The sequence below is a fragment of the Myodes glareolus genome, chromosome X (genome assembly GCF_982192425.1).
Source record: "Myodes glareolus chromosome X, mMyoGla1.1, whole genome shotgun sequence".
Classification (NCBI taxonomy): Eukaryota; Metazoa; Chordata; class Mammalia; order Rodentia; family Cricetidae; genus Myodes; species Myodes glareolus.
The window spans coordinates 130,823,843-130,842,259 of NC_142053.1; the positions used below are offsets into that span (position 1 = coordinate 130,823,843).

General features: G+C 41.2%; 1 protein-coding gene across 3 annotated transcripts in view; it reads left to right on the forward strand.

Moving 5' to 3' along the window:
* Positions 1 to 18,417, forward strand: part of Shroom4 (shroom family member 4) — a 203,680-nt gene that overhangs the window by 138,675 nt on the left and 46,588 nt on the right. For 2 of the 3 annotated variants that reach the window (XM_048461482.3, XM_085684438.2), the window contains exon 3: positions 17,066 to 17,200. In XM_048461482.3, coding sequence (XP_048317439.3) covers positions 17,066 to 17,200 — 135 coding nt within the window. Of the gene's footprint in view, positions 1 to 12,375; positions 12,694 to 17,065; positions 17,201 to 18,417 lie in introns of those variants that run through there. The other variant, XM_048461483.3, reaches the window with a different exon arrangement.

Here is an 18,417-nt window from a genome sequence, read left to right on the forward strand (position 1 = left end):
ATAAGGGAGAATAGTTTATATTTGACTATGCAATATTAAATTTTAAAGCACTATGAAATATATAATAAGTAAAGATCAAATATTTTAAAAATGAGGAAAAGATTTTGCATTTTCCACAAAGTATATATCAAGGAGCTGTTCTCTTTAAACATGAAGAACTCTTGAAAATAAAAGTGACTTACAGAAGAAGAAACAGTAGAGGAGGCAGTTCAAATCAAAAGAAAATTTGCTTATAAATATAAATAGACAGACATTCTGCCACACATAATTTTTTAAGACAAGATATCACACTGCAGTGTAGGCTTTCCTGGAAGTCATTATAATTAAAGAAATATTGATTAATTTAAGGAGCAAGATAGAACTTTCATATATCAGACTGGCAAAATTCTGAGAATGTAATATTCAGTTTTGGCAAGAATGCCAAGAAACATATATTCTAAGGCTTTGCTATTCAAAGTATGGGTCTTTGACCAGCAACATCTACATCAAATGAGAACTTCTTAGAAGAGCCTCCTCATCCAGAATCTGCATTTTAAAGAGGTCCTTAGATGATGCATTGAGGGTTTAAAGGGTGACATGGAGCTAACAAACTGCTGGTGGAAATGCAAATTGCGTAAGCTCTTTGAAGTTTTTTTCTAATTTAACTTTTTATTGATTCTTTGTGGATTTCACACCATGCATTTTGTTCCCACTCATCTCCCCATCCTTTCCCATCTGTCCTCTTACAACTTTCCCCCACAAGATAAAATTTAAAAGAAAAGAAAACCTCTCCTTGAGGAAGTTGTATTGTGACTCGTGAATCACACAGTATATACCTTTTAGCCCGTATATCTTCATTTGAAATTGTTCATTGCAGGGAGTTATTGTTCTGTCTGGTTAAAGACCTTTTGTTTCTGCTACACTATCTCATTACTGGGTCCTCTCTGGGACTTCTCTTAGATATCCTTTTGTTGTCCTGTGTCCTGTGTCATGGAGGTCAGCAGGACTGGCCCCTTCAAATGCTCCAGCAGATCATATATGGAGTAAATGTTGGGATGCCCCAACTCAAAACTGTAGTTCTGGGCCTGGGTGTTTCCCAGCCCATGAGCTCTCTCTCATCCTCAACACTAGGGTGAGCTCCCCAGCACCATCCTAACTAGCTCACCCTATGCAATAAGCAGCAAGGGACGGGGCAGTTCTGCTTTCACAGCTCACCACCACCTACACCACCAGGACCAGCTCTGCTGTGTTGCCCAGGCAAGGTGCAGGGGCCGCTCTTTTGTGCTTGTGACCCCAGGGCCAGCATTTCCAATTGCCACAGGTGGCAAGGGGTAGAATAAAGGCCTCCTCTCCCTCTCCCTTGCCACCGCATGGCAGATGAGGGGTGTGGGTCCGGCCCTCCTACTCTCAAGACCTCAGGGGCAGGTCACCCTTGCCCCTGCCGGCAGGGTCAGCTCTGCTGTGCTGCCCAGGAGAGGTACAGGACCTACTCTCCCAAGGCTGCCACTGATGAGGACCAGGACTGGCTCTTCCATTCTCCTGGCCAGGGGCCATTCTCCCACCTGCCACAGGCTCGGAGGGGTGGAGGGGGCGCATCTTTCTCTCCTTTACACCGCCATATGGCAGATGAGGGGTGGGGCCAATCACCCACTCCCCTGTCATTAAGGGCAGCTCCACTGTGCTGCTCAGGCAGGGTGCAGGGCCCAATTTCCTGAGTGAGTGCTACAGAGTTGATGGGGTATGTGGGTGGGGAGAGCAGGTTCAGCTCTCCAGCCTGCCACCAGTGACAAGGGGCAAGGGGAAGGCGTCTTTGGATTTTAATGGATGGTCTTTTCTTACCTCAGTCACATAAGATACAGAGTTCCATGTGCAGAGCTTTGTCTGAAATGATCCAATCAGATATATGTTTGAAGCAATACAAAGATATTCATTGCAGCGTTGTTTCTATTAGCAAAAAGTTAGAAATTACCTCAATATTCATTATTACTTTGGAATAATGGAATTATTTGAAATAATTACTTTGGAATTAGTGTTTTGGAAATTTCAATGAAATGCTACAGTTATTAAAATTTTTGAAAAGGTATTTTAATATACGAAATTATCTCCAAGATATACTGTCAAATATAAACAGCAAGATTTCAACCAGCATTATAATATACTGTCTGTGTTCCATTTATATAAATCTCATTCTAGAGGTAGTGTAAGTGAAGAGGAGCTGGTAAACAGTGGAGCCAAGGCCACATAGTTAAAGATGGGGGATTTAACTCTAGACACTCTGGTTCTAGAACTTCTGTGGGTTTTTTTGTTTGTTTGTTTTGTTTTGTTTTTTGTGAGCGTGAGGAGATTACCAAGTCTGGCCATGAATTTATCATCCTCCCTTCTTAGCTTCCCAAATTGCTTGGACTAGTGTGTGCCACCATATCTACCTGAAATTATGCTCTTAATCTTGTATCATCTTGCTGCTTTGATGAATACAGTTTTTAAAGGAATATGGGAGGCTCTTTTTTATTATATGCATCTTCTTACAATTTGGATGATTTGCCTTCTGTAAGTATTGCTTTTAAAATCAGAGTATTTTGCAAACCAACTGATCTGAAACCACAGTTTCTTTGCTGATCCTGGTGACAGGTTGAATACTAAGAAGTCTAAAACTCATTTTGGATTCTCTTCTTTCTTACCCTTCCATCTATGTTCAGGTACTATTGTAATCTATTTCTTTTCAATTCCTTTTGCTATAATAAATATCATATGTGAGCTTGTTAACAGAAAAAAATGTGGTTTTTTTTTTTTTTTGTAGTTCTCAAGGTTGAGATTGCTTCTATTAAGGGACTGCCTCAGATTAAATAAGGTCTTCATGGTAGGTACTCTGTAGGGTATTGATCATTACAGTGCAAAATAGAGTAAGTCTTGGAGTTTAGATCCATAGTTTTATAAATAGACTGTTGAAATCACTGTGGTTCTCTATGCCTGTAATTAATCCAGACATCATTGAAAAGGCCCTACCTCCAAATATCAACAAAATATTCATTTGAAGTTTCAGTGCCAAATTCAGATTTTTATAAATAATATTTTATTTTTATTTGCATATGGGGAGAATGGGTGTCCACAGAATCCAGAAGAGGATACAATATCCCCTCCTGTGGGTGTTGGGAACAGAACTCTGGTCCTCTGAAAGAGCAGCAATGCTCTCAACCAACTGAGCAGTTATCAATTACAAAAAGCTTTTTGGCTAGGGGTGGGACTTTATGCCTGCCTCCTTTTCTGGGATTTTTCTAGCTTGAATTTGTGCAGATCTTGTGCATGGTATCAATAAACCTTCTAAAGAGTCATAAGGCTCTCACTGGAGGTCCTCAGTAATCTGTAGAAAGGTCACATGCTTCTACAGGTGGTTCATAAGTGGCAGAGCCTGGGGTCACAGCAAAAGTGACTGATACTAACTAGTTGGGGGTGCTCAGAACAGCAGGCAGGGGTGAAGTCATGTTGGGATGGCATACTTGGTCCTTAGGTGATGGACAAACATGATCTTACAGGAAATGATAAGAGCGTATGAAGATATTACAATAAAACCTAGGATTGCTCACATTAATTCTCCTGTTTGTGTTTGATGTTTTTTGTTGTATACAAAGTATAGATCTACCATCAAATCTAGGCTCTACAGATAAGAAAAACTATGTGATATTTGTCTTACTTTCCCTTTGTAGTTTACTCATTCTGGTTATTTTCTCTTGGTATCCAGTGTTCCCTGTACCCTTTTCTCCTGATGAGGCTGTCTTTTCCTCCGTGTTTGCTTTTGGCACCTTTTTCAAATCTCAAGTGGATACAGCTGCATGTGTTTACTTCTGCAGCCTCTGTTTCATTATATTAGTCTGTTTATCTATTTCTGTGCAGCACCTTTGCTGTTTGCATTACTATATCTCTGTAGTGTGACTTCAACCAGGTATTTTAATATCTTCAGCATTGCCCTTTCTGCTCTGGCCTGCTCTGAGTGGTTGAAATCTTTATGCTTCTATGTGGATTTTAGGTTTTGTTTTTTTTTCTAGTTGTGTGAAGAATGTCATTAGACTTTCAAAGGGAATTGCATTAAACCCTAGACAACTTTGGGTAATATAGCCATTTTCACAATTCCTCCAATCTTTCTGAGACTATGTAAATTGAATTTTTTCTCTTTGATTTCTTTCTCGGGAGATTTTTTTCTTTGTTGACTTATAGAAAATCTACTACTTTTGTATGATAGCTCTTTTTCTGATACCTTGCTGAAATTATTTATCTTATCTTAGATTTTTCTTATAACATCTTTAAGGTCTTATAAATATAGTATAATTTGATCTGCAAACAGGGATAATTTGACTTCTTCCTTTCTTATTTCTTTTCCATTAATTTCTTTCTCTTGCCCATTTTGCTGTAATGTTTCAAACATCTATACAGAAAAAGAGTGGAGAGAGTGGGCAGCCACCATCTGTCCGTCTGTCTGTCTGACTGTTCACCTGTCTGTCTGTCTGTCTCTTAGAGGTGATTTCTGGTTTCCCTCACTTACTGTGGTGTTGTCTATCAGTTTATTTTATCTAGCCTTAATGTGTTGAGTTATGTTTCTTCTATTTCTAGCATCTTTAGGACTTTTATCATGAAGGAATGTTAGACATTATTAGAAACCTTCTTTTGTATCTTTTGAATAAACATCTCACTTCTCTCCATATTTATTTGCTATTACATTTATTTATGAGTGTTACATTATCCTTATATCCCTGGAATATAACCAACCTGAGCTATGACCTGTAATGTTTTTAAAGTGTCATTTACTTAGTTTTCAACTATTTACTGAGTATTTTTGTGTCTGTATTCATAAGGGAACATGGTCTATAGTTTTCTTTTTGTTGCTGTTATTATGTTCTTATATTGCAGGAGATTGTTGTCTTCCTAGATTAATGTTGATAGTGTTTCTTCACTCTCTGTTTTGTGAAACAGCATTAGGATTCCTTAAAAATTTGTAAGCTCCGAAAAAGAACAAGAGGTGTACAAGGAGAATTTGGAGAGAGGAGAGAAGGAAAAGATGTAATTAAAATATCAGAAATAAAAAAATATTTTAAAAGTTCAAGAAATACAAAATATCAGCAGTGTACCTGAGCAGTCCTGGGGATTTTTGTTGTTATTTGAGATTCTATAAGAAAGTAGACTTTTTCTTTTTTTGGACAGGATCTCACAATGTATCCCTGGTTGATCTGAAGCTTGCAAAATTCCTTCCAAAGTGTGTGTCATCATGGAGGCCTAAGTCAGAACTTAAATGTTCTCATCTCACACACACACACACACACACACACACACACACACAAACACACACTCACACATATACTTACACACTCTCTCTACCTGTGTTATATCATAAATGTACTATCATAATTTAAATATTAATAAATGTTTGCATATGTAAATCATATATATCATAAATGTGTGTTTATCAACTGAATTTTATAGCACTACAGAAAGAAAGAAAGTCACAGAAAATTCAAGTTTAGTGAACTATAAGTTTATAAATACCTCAGAGTGCAAAAATTCCCAGGGCTGTACACAGACTATGGTTCAGCCAGGTAAGGCCTCCCAGGGAAGACTCATATATGGAAATTGCTTGTCGGTCCATATGTCCTTCTGACAGAACAGTCATGACCCAGAAACTGTGTTTGTAGTTCTGAAACCTTCTTCATCATAGACAAGTCTGTTCCTACCCCAGAGGCCAAGAACTTTTCAAGCAGTTATTGTCTGTTATGTATTTAGCACTGACAGCAGAAAAGAGGCCCTCAGCCTGCCTTAGAGGGCACGGTTCCACATGTCTAAGCAACAGGCACCAGTGGCCATCAGTAGTACTTGGAAAAGGATTTGGAATCACTGTTCCAGAATATATGGTTGAGTAAAGGTTCTCAAGCTTGACCATGCCTACTTGTACCAGAATTACATCAAGAACTTGTAGAACTCAGTGTCTTCCTCCCAGTTTCTCATCCAGAAGTTCTGAAGTGGGGCCTCAGAATTTTCCTTGTGCTACAACTCCAGGGGATGCTAATGCTACCTTAGAAAAACTTATGAAACAGCACAGAAACTTGGCTCGAAGACTTATGTTCAAGTCTTACTTTAAGTCTCTGCAGCCCGGGTTTCTTCTTTTCTATAGGAGTAGTTATGTGGTCATTGCGAGGGCTTAGCGGGCTCCTGTGTATGGAAGGTACTTATTGACTACAATACCATACACAGGGTTAGCTGCTGGACGGCTTGGCACCTGCTGCTTGATGCATCCTTCATGTATCCATTCTTCAACCCTTGATAGTAATCTCAATTGAATTCCCCAGTGTTCTGTTGCTATGCCTCCCCAAAAACTTTCTTCTTATTCTTCCAGACATGATCTGATCTTATAGCCACTACCATTTCTCAGCGCTAGTACCATGAGTAGCAACTTGTCAGATGATGGAACTGAATAATAGGGTCAGGGCTCTGCATGTCTGAGGCCCTAGGTTCCATTTCCAATTACCTAACCCCCCCCCCAAATAAAGTAAACCTGTCACATAGAATCTTTTTTAATTAGAGAAGTGAAGTTATTTAATACCAAGCAGTGAAAAAGTATTTGGAAAGGCATTTTGCTAGGCTGATACTCGGAGGACAAAATCCGGATGTCTGAAATAGTTTAATAGTCACACGTTCACCTGGAGACCCTTGGTAGCAATGTGTTGGGCAGCTGTAGAGTTGCTTGGGTAAGTTATGGATTCTTGTAGAACCTGGTCACTTTTCCTTAGGAATTTCTTATTATTCATAAAGTTATGTATATGTCATCTAGAAGATTGGAGAATAATTTAAAAGTGAAAGATAAAATGGTATTTTATTTACCTTTTGAATTTAGTTAATTAATTAATTTTACATCCTGACCACAGCCTCTTCTCCCTCCTCTCTTTCTACTTTCTTCCCCAACCTCTCCCCAACTCTCCATCCCCCAAATCTACCCCTCTCCATTTTCACTCAGAAAGGGGCAAGCCTCCCATGGGTATCAGTGAAGCCATGGTGTATATCAATCTGCCCTAAGGCCCAAAACCTCCCTCTGTATTCAGGCTTGGCAAGGCAATCCAGCATGAAGAATAGATTCCCCCCCCCCCAAACAGTCAAAGCACTAGGGACAGCCCCTTGTACCATTGCTAGCCATCCCACAAGTAGACCAAGCTGCATAACTGTCACATGTATGCAGAGGGCCTAAGTCCTTCCCATGTAGGCTCCCTTGTCATTGCTTCAGACTCTCTGAGTTTTCAAGAGCCAAGCTATCTGTTTCTGAGTGTTTCTTGTGATGTCCCTGATGCCCCTGACTCCTACAATGCCTCATCCCTCTCCTCAGCAGGACTCCCAGAGCTCTGTTCAGTGTTTGACCATGGGTCTCTGAATCTGCCTCCATCAGTCACTAGATGAAGGCTCTCTAATGACAACCATGAAAGTCACCAATCTGATCACAGGTGATGGTCAGTTCAGGGTATATACCCACGATTGCTAGGAGTCTTAGCTGGGGTCATCCTGGTAGACTTGTAGGAGTTTGCCTTCTATCAGGTTTCTACCCAACCTCATAAAGCCCTGCTTCCCAGTCATCTTTCTCAGCATCCTCCCTCTCCACACACACACCAGGAGTCTGATCCCTCAAGTTCCCGTGCCCAATCTTCCCCAGTCCACTCAAGAGATCTCCTCTATTTCCCCTTCCTAGGGAGGTCCATGTATCCCTATTTGGGCCCTTCTTGTTTCCTAGCCTCTCTGGGTCTGTAGATTATGGAATAGTTATCTTTAACTCTACAGCTAGTATCCACTTATGAGTGAGTACAGACTGTGTTTGCCTTTCTGTGTCTGGGTTACCTCACTCAAGATGAATTTTACTGGTTCCATCCATTTGTCTGAAAATTTCATGATGTCTTTGTTTTATCAGCTGAGTAATACTCCATTATGTAATTGCAGTATGTTTTCTTTAACCATTCTTCGGTTGAGGGACATCTAGTTTGTTTCCAGGTTCTGGCTATTATAAATAAAGATGTTATGAACATAGTTGAGCAAGTATCCTTGTATGATTTGGGTATATGCCCAAAAATGGTATAGCTCAATTTTGACATAGCTTGATTCTCAATTTTCTGAGAAACCACCATGTTGATTTCCAAAGTGGCTGTACAAGTTTGCACTCCTACCAGCAGTGGAGGAGTGTTCCACTTGCTCCACATCCTCTCCAACATAAGCTATCATTTGTATTTTTATCTTGGTTATTCTGACAGGTGTAAGATGGTATCTCAGAGTCATTTTGATTTGCATTTCCCTGATGGCTAAAGATGTTGAATATTTCTTTAAGTGTTTCTCTGCCATTTGAGTTTTTTTGTTTGTTTGTTTTTGTTTTTGTTTTGGCTGAGAATTCTCTGTTTAGAGTTGTGCTCAATTTTTTAATTGGATTATTTGATATTTTGATGTCTAGTTTCTTGAGTTTTTTTTTTATATTTTGGAGATCAGCCCTCTGTCAGATGTAGGGTTGGTGAAGATCTTATTCTATTCTGCAGGCTGACACTTTGTTTTCTTGACAGTGTCCTTTGCTTTACAGAAGCTTTTCGGTTTCATGAGGTCCCATTTATTAATTGTCAATCTTAGTGTTTGTGGTACTGGTGTTCTATTCACAAAATTGGCTCCTGTGCCAATGCATTCAAGGCTATTCCCCACTCTTCTATTAGGTTCAGTCTTTGATCCACTTGGACTTGAGTTTTGTTCAGGGTGATAGGTATATATCTATTTACATTTTTCTACATGCTGACATCCAGTTATGACAGCAGCATTTGTTGAAGATGCTTTCTTTTTTCCACTGTACAATTTTGGCTATTTTGTCAAAAATCAAGTGTTCATAAGCATATGGATTATGTCTGATCACAGTGGAATAAGCCTAGTTATAAAACAGCAATAGAAATCACAAAATGCACATTGTCATGGATATTGAAGAACACCTTACTGAATAATGAATGGATAATTGAAGAAATAACAAAGAAATTTAAAATTTACTAGAGTTTAATGAAAATGTAAATACAACACTCCTAAATTTACAGGATACAGTGAAGATAGTCCAAAGCAGAAAGTTTGTAGGGAAACCTGCAGTTGGGGTGTGTTGTGTGGGAGAAAAACTTTTTAAAACATCTGAGAGAATCCAAACAAAAACTTCTTGACAATCTTGTCCAGACATGTCAGGGCAGTCAGTCACACACAGGAGCACAAGACCTGTGCAAGATCAAAGCAAGCCCAATTACAGCGTGAATGTGCAAGGAGGTCACAGATTTCCGGCTCTAGCTGAAGAGCTATTTGCAAATGATGGTTGCTGAGAGAGAATGCATTTTCTTCAGGGACATAGCCCCTGAGATGCTACCCCATGCTCTAGTAGGAGCTCCTACCTTCATGCATATATGGGCAGCACCAAGTGGGCTCGGTGGGTTTTAGAAAAAGAAAGCACATGAAATTGGGAGGGAATAATGGTGGGTTGAAAGGGGCAGGAATTGAAGGGGAGGGAATGGAGGGTGTAGATGATCACAGCAGATTATATAAATGTAGGATATTGTGAAGCAATTTAAAAAAATTAAAAAATTAAGTTACACATGCACTCACTCATATTTTCCCCATTTGATTGAGTCTTTGATAAAGAAGGGTATCTGAATCACTAGGCTACAGTGTCCCCCAGCCAACTGTCTAGTAGGGAAAGGCATTCAGAGTTCTGTGTCCCTCCATTATGACCAAGCCTTTCCTTCTCTGCCAGATAAACAAGCCATGTATATTGTTCTGCACTGCCCTGACCCCCTCCCCCGATCTGTAGGCTTCTCTTCCTGCCTTGTGGGCCAGGATATGCTTGGGCTTCTTCATGTGTAGAGGTGGAATCTACTATTTGTGGGGTGGCTAAAAGAGCCCCAGAAAGTAAACAGAGCTAATCAAGGAGTCTCTTTTGTGCTTCTCCTTATCCAAACACTTTCAGAAAAGGAAAGAGTCCATATTGCACTACAGCCCAGACCACAGTCCCAAATAATAGGGGTCACATTTTCTTCTTGCCCTGGGTGGGAAAGAGCCATGGCTCACTTTTTGATTGTCGTCTCCCATCCACTGTCTTTAAAGGGGTTTACTGAACCAAGAACAAAGACAGGAGGTGCTGTAAAAATATATTGACACCACAGCCGACTAGGGTAGCTGTAGATTAGCTCCTTCCAGAATTATCCTGTTTCCCTCCCCCCTCCCAACAGTCTTTAGACGGACTCTTCTGGGAGACAGCTTCTGAATGACCTGCCACGTCTCACTGCATGTGTCTACTATCCTCCCACCCCAGACTAAGTGCTTGTCTTCTCGGGTCTTCAAAAACAAGTGCCTTGCTCCAAGCACAGGAGATTCTATCATACTATCTGCTATGCTGCAACCATTATCGAGCCCCCATATTTTCTAACCTCTAGAAAATTCCAAACGAGCCAACTAGTACTCGAGTTCTTATCTTACTTTTCCTTGTCTGAGGATTTCTCTGCCTATGTGCCCACCTGCTAATCACCTCATCTGGGGCCTATCCGACCTTCCTGGCCTGACTGCTTCCCTACCTTAACCAATGCCAAGAATATCCTTCGACCTCTACTCATTGTTGGCTCAGCTTCAGCTGGCCTGCCATGGCCTCTGACCGTTGTCAAAATAGTTGCTCTTTATTTTGCTCAGACCTGGGGCTCAACAAACCTCATCAGATAAACACTTGCATGAACCAACCTTGCTGAATGAAAAGAGGAAGATATTTGGCGAAAGGAGACAACAAAAGACTAGATACCCAAGCCTGAGTATTAAAGTGAGAATAGACTTTTCACCTTGTAATTTTTTTTTTGTAACAGGGATTATTTGCCAGTATGTTGGTACTTTTGTGGTTATCGCGGGAGCAGGCTCATTCTAAAGCTCTGTAGAAAGTCATCCCTTTGTCCCCGTTCTAAATCCACTAAGTCCTAGTCTGCTGCCCCATGACCCATATGCCCAGTGAAGTTTGACAAGTGCTGATTGAGAGCACTAAGTCTGGCTTTGAGCCTTCTTTTAGCTGAACCTTTCTCATCTATCCCTGTTTGGATCGAAGAAACTGATTTTCTTGCTACTAATAGCACTGTGTTCATTGTACTCTTTGCTTAAGCTTAGTATTAATAACATACATATACTGTTTATCAAGTGCTTGTTACATGCCTACTGTGCTCCATACATGAGGAATTTAACATTCTTGTCAGTAGGCCAAGCAAATTTATTTAAGGGAAGTCAAGATTTCAAGTCAACTCCGTATTCCCTGTAAATGTAGCCCTGCAATAGTACTTTTATAAATTGATAACCTTATGTGAGGTACAGAGGAATGCAAGAGGATGGGACTAACTTCCCCTAAGAGGAAAGCCCTAGCATACTTTTGGCCTTGAGGGAGCTTGCATAAGCCCTCCTGGGAACCATAAATTACCAAAATTGAAGCCAGAGGCCAAGGGAAATTGGAGTAGGGATCAAGTTAATTATGATGGGAAAGCCCTAACTTGACATCCCTAAGAAAACTTTAAGTTCTGATACCTGGACCTGGGCTTAGGGGTATAACAAATTTGTAATAGAATGTTCTGGGTTCTGGCCAGCACAGAGTCGATAAGGGTATTACTGTGCACCTCAGACTTGGATGTACCACCACTACAATACGTTATGCCATGGGTGCAAGAATCACTCCTGACAATTGAGTTCCTGATTTATTTTTCAGAGAAGAAATCGAAGCCAATAGAAGGTATGATTGCCAGAGTTCCACGTGAACTAATAGCAGATCTAGGAAGGCTCCCAAGTGCCACTGTTCTAACATTGCTTCTTTTCTGGAATTGGAGTGTTTAGTGTGAAAGTTTTCTTTGGCAAGAAACAGATGTTCACTTGTTTCTTGAAAGTAAAAGACTGGAATATTTGTAAACTCTTGTATCTCAGAAGGACCCTTACCTTGAAAACTCTTTAAGTCAGTGCTCCCTAGCTTTATTAAAATGAGCTATAGTACCATTTCCCTGGACCTGGAGGCTGCTAAGCCAGGCTGGTTCTTCTTTCTTGGGGCCCTGAGGACCTGCGGAGATGGCTGGGTGGGGTCAACTCAGTCCAGGAAGTGCAGGAATTCTTTTAAGTGTATGCGTCTGGGGTGTTTTTCTCTCTCACTTACGTGTATTTTTAAAAATTCTTTTTAGACACCCGCTTTATCTTTCCCAAACATCATTTCCTTGCTCCTTTCCTGAGTTCTAGCAGTGGCCAGGGGCCCAGCTTCCTTATTGGTCTCTGAGCTGGAGATGGGATGGGCCAGGGCACAGAAGAGGTAGGAGTCAGGAATGGGGTGGGGGTAGGGGGGAAGGGAGGGTTGCTGCTGGAACTGCCTTTCCTCCTTTGCCTTGCCACTAGGGCGCTGGCTGGTTCCTGGAGCAGGGTCTTTACTCTTATCCAGCCCTTGACACTGGCTGACGTTCCCTAAGGCTGTGGCCACAGAAAAACCCAAGCAAGCTGATAGCTGTCGCTTGCTGTCCACTTGAACTCCTTGGATGGCATTTAGGATCTTGGGCTGCCTGCCTCACACCCAGGGTGTCTTAGTAGAGGGCTGATGGTCCCCAGCTAAGAGAAGACACTGGCGTGGTTGAGACTGAAGTAGCTGCATACTCCAATCTGTCATAAGCCACCTCTCCTCCCTGAGCAACTTCCATGGTAGGTACAACCAGAGTTTCCAACTTTTGCCTCCTCCCGCTGTCTTCCTTTGGTGTCTTGGTTTTCTTCCTTAGACAGGCATTTGAGGATCCGGAGTTATTGAATATGTTCAGTCCTAGTGCCTACCCCAGCTTTAGGAAAAGGGATGAGGGTTCTAGTTGTCCCTATATTGGGGTCAGGCTGTCTAATTGATGCTGGGCTTCTCTTACCCTACTTATCGCTCATCCCCTCCCTTCTCCACTGGAGGAGATAGTTTTAAGTCTAGAACCACTGGGACCTCCGTTTTCTTACTGCTTCTTGAGGTATGGTTATATCAAGCCTTAAATATATAAACCTTATGAGGCAGAACCCTTTGAGCATGTTTTCCCTTCAAATTTATTATTTGAAGTACTAGAAGCGTTTGTGTACTAGAAGACAACTCTGTGTCTTTGGCTCTTCCTGTGTACCTTTATGTGAATTCTGGCTTGTGCGACAAATGCTTTACCTACTGAACCACCCTGCTAGTCCCGGATCTAAGTATTGATCCTAATTCTAACCATAGATCTAGTTGCTAGCTATGTGTTTCTGAAAAATAATTTAAGTTTTCTGCATCTCTCTTTCTCTATTGATAAAGCGGGGGTAATAATAGGTTTTAACATGACATGAAAGTGAGGGTTAAATCAGCTAATGCATATGAAGTACTTAGTACCTGACATAGCTTCAGTGTTCAGTAGAGGACCTTGTTTTATTTTATCATACGTTTATAGAATGTCCGTATCAAGCACTTTCCCAATCGATTCCACACATAGGATTGCATCATTTATATCAGACCATAGCTCAAGAGAAATAGATAGTCATTATGCAACTTTACATATAAAGACTATAAACTATACAACCCAAGCTCTGGTGGTATAGACTCATTGCCTAGCATACACGATCCTAGGTTCCAGCCCAGCCCCCTTGCCCCAAGTTACAAAAACCAACACCTCAGGAAATCCTTGGGCAAGGTTACGCAACTAAGGTTTGAACACAAGTGTTGCTTAGTGTCTAGAGCAGTTCACAAATGATAATGGGCCAGGTACTGGGCTTGCGGGCTGTTTCTTCCCTTTCTTAAACGAGGGTTAAGTGGGAACTTGATCTGGCTCTCTGCTGAGATTTCCTTCCTCCCAGTCTTCCTTTTTTTTTCTAGTGTCTCCAGAGCCCTCCCTCCCTTCCTCTGTCTCCTCTGGGATTATTTTCTACTGGAGAAACCCTAGAGACTGCTGGGCCTGTTTCAGCTACTGTTTTAAGTGTGACAGGGAAGTAGTGCAGCGGAACTTTGATGAAGTTTCTCAGGCACACTAGCTTGGAAGTGCCCTGAGCCATTTAAAAGAACAACTTTGAGCTAATAGCCAATATTGTACTCCATAGGATTTACTGACCACTTGGTAAAGCACTAGACTGTTTACAAGATTCTTTGAGAAGGCTTCTTCTAATGCCCACAATAACATAGGCAGGTGAGGATGCTGCTTCTAATTTCTATAATAACCTAGCCAGTTAAGAACTTCAATTTCTCAAGAAAACAGTAGCATATAAAATTCTAGAGTTTTGCTTCTCATAACTTACTAATTTAATATAGTTAGTAGGACAAAGCTAATATACACAAAATGTTGATAAACAATACAAAATAGCATGTTATGATGGGCTAAATTATGAAGACTACATTACTTGGGATAGACTCCCCAGAGGAGATGACACCGGCAGTACATATTTATTTACTTTAATTTGTATACTGTTTAGTGCCTCATGTCCACAAAGATGCACAAGTTAATGACCATTGAGAATATCCCCTTTTTACTGCTATGGAAATGATAATTCTGAGAAGCTGTCACTTGTTGACAGCAACAGAAATTAGTAAGTGATAGAGTTGGGATTCAAATCAAAGCAGTCCAATTACTGGGATAAATTCTACTAAAAATGAATGACAATAAAGGAGAGTTGGGAAAAAACAGAGCTAGCTACAAAGTGTGATCAGAGCAAGAAGATGAAGCTATAGTATGATGCAGCTTATGGAGACTTTGAAATCTGATCCAGTTTGTATTTAAAGCAGGACAGGGTAAGACATTGGAATTTAGTGGTAGAGAATGCCCCTCCAATTGAGTTGTTGTTTAACCTGGTAGGACCTAAAAGCCACAGGTGGAAATATACTCTTTAGCAGGTGGACATAATACTTTGGACACAATATTGAGGTCATAACTAGAATGGAAAGGTAGTAGCAGTGGATTCTGGAAGAAGAATTGTAGTTCTATAAGGGTACCAAAATTGAGAGAAGAAGGAAGGAGAGAGAGAAGGAGGAAAGCAGGGTAGATAGATGGAATGGGCAGACAAGCCAAAGATACTTTATAAAAGAAGACTTAACAGAGAAAATAGTGGATTAAGCAGTTGGGAAAAATCAATGCTTACTAGTTCATGTTTTAGACTCAGAAGAAACTCAGAAATCCTGGATATGGAAGAAAGACCCAAAAATAGCATAGGTTCCCTATTTTATAACTACAATCTCAGTGTTTAGAAGCACCAGACATAATAATGGATGTATACAGACCTAATAGTAAACATTCCTCCAACTGGGAGATGCTTGACCACATGACTCTTTGACCACATGACTGCTGGATGAGAGTAACAGCAAGGTTCTCCCAACACCACAGCTTTGGGTATGATCTATGGCCCTGATGTTTGACAGGTAACTTTTTCTGCCCTTCTTCCCATATATTTCCTTGTCTGTGTCTTTTGCCTCCAGCAAGGCCTGCTCCTCAGGACTACCTTTTTAGGCTTTGACTTTGTGCTGTCTGAGTCTTCAGAATTTTTGCATTTCCTCTTTTCTTGACTCTGCCTGCTCATGGGAGTTAGAGAATTTATTTACCCCGCTGGACAGCAAGCTTTCTGACAACAGAAGTCCTCATCTGCACTACCAGTGCCCAATAAGGGGCCCATGAATAAATTATTAAATAATATATCATCTAGATATCTTTCTACTATCTACTCACTTAGTGGATTTTGTCCTGCAGCGTCATTCATCTGCCTGGCACCCACTGTATGTTCCTATAAACTTTCTCAGTTTCTTCCCTTCTGGCATTTGTTTGTCCCTCTGTCATCTCTCCTTGTCTCTTGCGCTACCTGACCCTCCTGTGCCCTCTCCCTTTCCCTACTTCTTCTCCTGCTCTCTCATCTGTATGTCTTTCTTCTCCTGCTTCTATTCTCCCTCCAATCAGTCATTTCTTTCTTCCCTAGTTCTACCATGTCCTGGCTTAGCTTTCCCATTCGTAAGAGTGGCATCTAATCATATGAAGTGTGACGGTTGACATGGATGAGCCTTATATAAGCAAGTCACTGTAAGAGTTGCAGTTGTAGGCTTTAGACCCAGACAGAACCTCTGGTTATATTGAGGGCATTGGCCACAGATCTGTTTCCAGTTATCTACCCCCACCATGCTAAATAGCCAATCTCTTCTGTCGCCCTAGCCTGTTCACCACTTTGTCCTTTTTCTCTTCACAAGAGTTTGGACTCTTTGTCATGACCTTGCCTTCAAGTTTAAGTATCTCCCTTATGTGTACCTGTGTCCATCTTAACCTTCAGTCTCTAGGGCAATTTTATGATACTTTGTTTCAATTATTTCTGTCTCATTCATGAATCAGCAAGCTCTCAGGAGTATAGACAGTATTTGACTCATTACAATATCCCCAGAATTACATGTATTTTAGAAGACACATAGTAAACATACAATAAATACATACAGAATTAATGAAGAACATTTGAACAATTCACACTCCACTGCTGACTTTTTAAAGCATCTCAACCACTCACCTCCTTTTGCAGAGAAAAATGGGAAGATTGGTCGTTTTGATATTCTCCCTTAAAGACAAGTATAGGTAGGCTTGCTATTCATTGGTCAGAAGCTTTTGTGCAATCCACAAATATTACTGAGCATCTACTCTGTGTTTAGAATTATTATATATCCTTGGGTATGATTTTGTTTGTTTGCTTTGGTTTTTTTCAAGTCACGGTTTCTCTATGTAGTCCCGGCTGACCTGGTACTCCTTCTGTAGACCAGGCTAGTCCTCAAATTCACAGAGATCCACCCACCTCTGCCTCCTGAGTCCTGGGGTTAAAGGCATACACCACCATTGCCTAACCATACTTGGATATGTAATATTTCCATTGAAGCTGGCGTTTTATGTCTCCAGGAATCATCCATTGGATAAAGGAAATTTGAGTAATGAAGCTAAGGGGAATGCTTAGATGTCTACACTAACTCCTTGGAAGATAATCTAGCTCATTGAATAGAAAGAGGGGGTAGGGACGGAAGTCGCTTGGGAAGTGATTTCAGCACTGACTTCCTGGCTCTTTCTTGTTGTAGGAGGAACATCCCCGTCAGTAGGCCGCACTCATGGCATGTGGCCAAGCTATTGGAGGGGTGCCCTGAAGCGGCTACCACCATGCATTTCCCTTCTGAAGCCTTCAGCTTGTCTTGGCATTCTGGTTGCAACACAAGGTGAGTCTGCAGGATGGCCAGCTTCAAGGTGGGCTAGAGGACGGACAGCCTGGTCACTCGTGTCCTCTGATCTTGTCCCTGCTTGATGTTTTAGAGCTGAATGGGTATAGCAAAAAATAACACGGCCATCTAGAGTCCCTGGGCTCTTATCTAATTATATGACTAACAGGCTAGCACCATGACCTTGAGTCTGCATTTTTACTTCTTAATAGTGTTTCCTTGAAGTACCTCGTTTGAATCACAAAAATAACCACTCTGCCCCCGATTCTCATTCTATCTCACTATTGATTCTTCTTCAGATTCTTTTCTTGATTCCTATCGGAGCCAGTCTTCTCTATAGTTTCTCACTAGGAACTTCCTCTAGTGTTTGTTTGTTCTCTCACAGAGCAGAAATCTCCAAAGCAGGGACGTCCCCAAGTCCAGCTCCATGAGAGGAGCTTGGTGTTGTCCATTTTTATCAAAACAACTACTCAAGAGACAAATCGCTTGTTTGTTTTTCCCCCAGTCACAAAGCCAGCCAAAGTATTTTCCCTTCAATAATCATATCTCCCCTCCAAGAGTGGATTTTTTTGTTGGGGGTGCTCAAGGAAGCTGAGGGGTAAGTTTTCCCTAGATTGGTCATTTTATTTGGTTTTAGAATCCAGGGACTCATGGCAGAGGCAGTTTTGTTCTAGAAGAATGCACAGAGATATATTGTAGATCTAACTCCTGTCTGAGTGTGTGTGTGTGCATGGTGTGTATGTGTGTGTTCCAGCAGAAAGTGAGGGGAATAGCAGGTTCCCTTGACAACAAGAAATGAATGTATTGCTAGCTCAGAACCAACTGAGCAAAGTGCTTAAAACCATGCATTAAGCAGGACAAGGGAAAGCTGTTCAGAAGCTCTCGTGGGCTGCTGTCACAGCTCAGCTGTGGCTTGGTTTCTGAGAGCAAACCTGCAACCTGTAAGCTTCTAGTCAAGGAGAGCTAATGGCATTTCTTGGCTCAGCCTGGCTATGTGTTTGGGAAATGGTACTTAACATTCAAAATGATGTCTTCCTGGCGGGCTTTGGCTGTTAGAAGATAAGGGAAGAATGGGTGAGCATAGCCCACTCATAGATCATGGCTAATAGTAGAAAGGACATTGATAGCAATGACAGCCGAGAGCAGCTCCTGCCTTAGTAGATGCCTGGGCTCTGACAAGGGCCCTTTGTTTCTTATCTGATTTCATCTCCACAGCA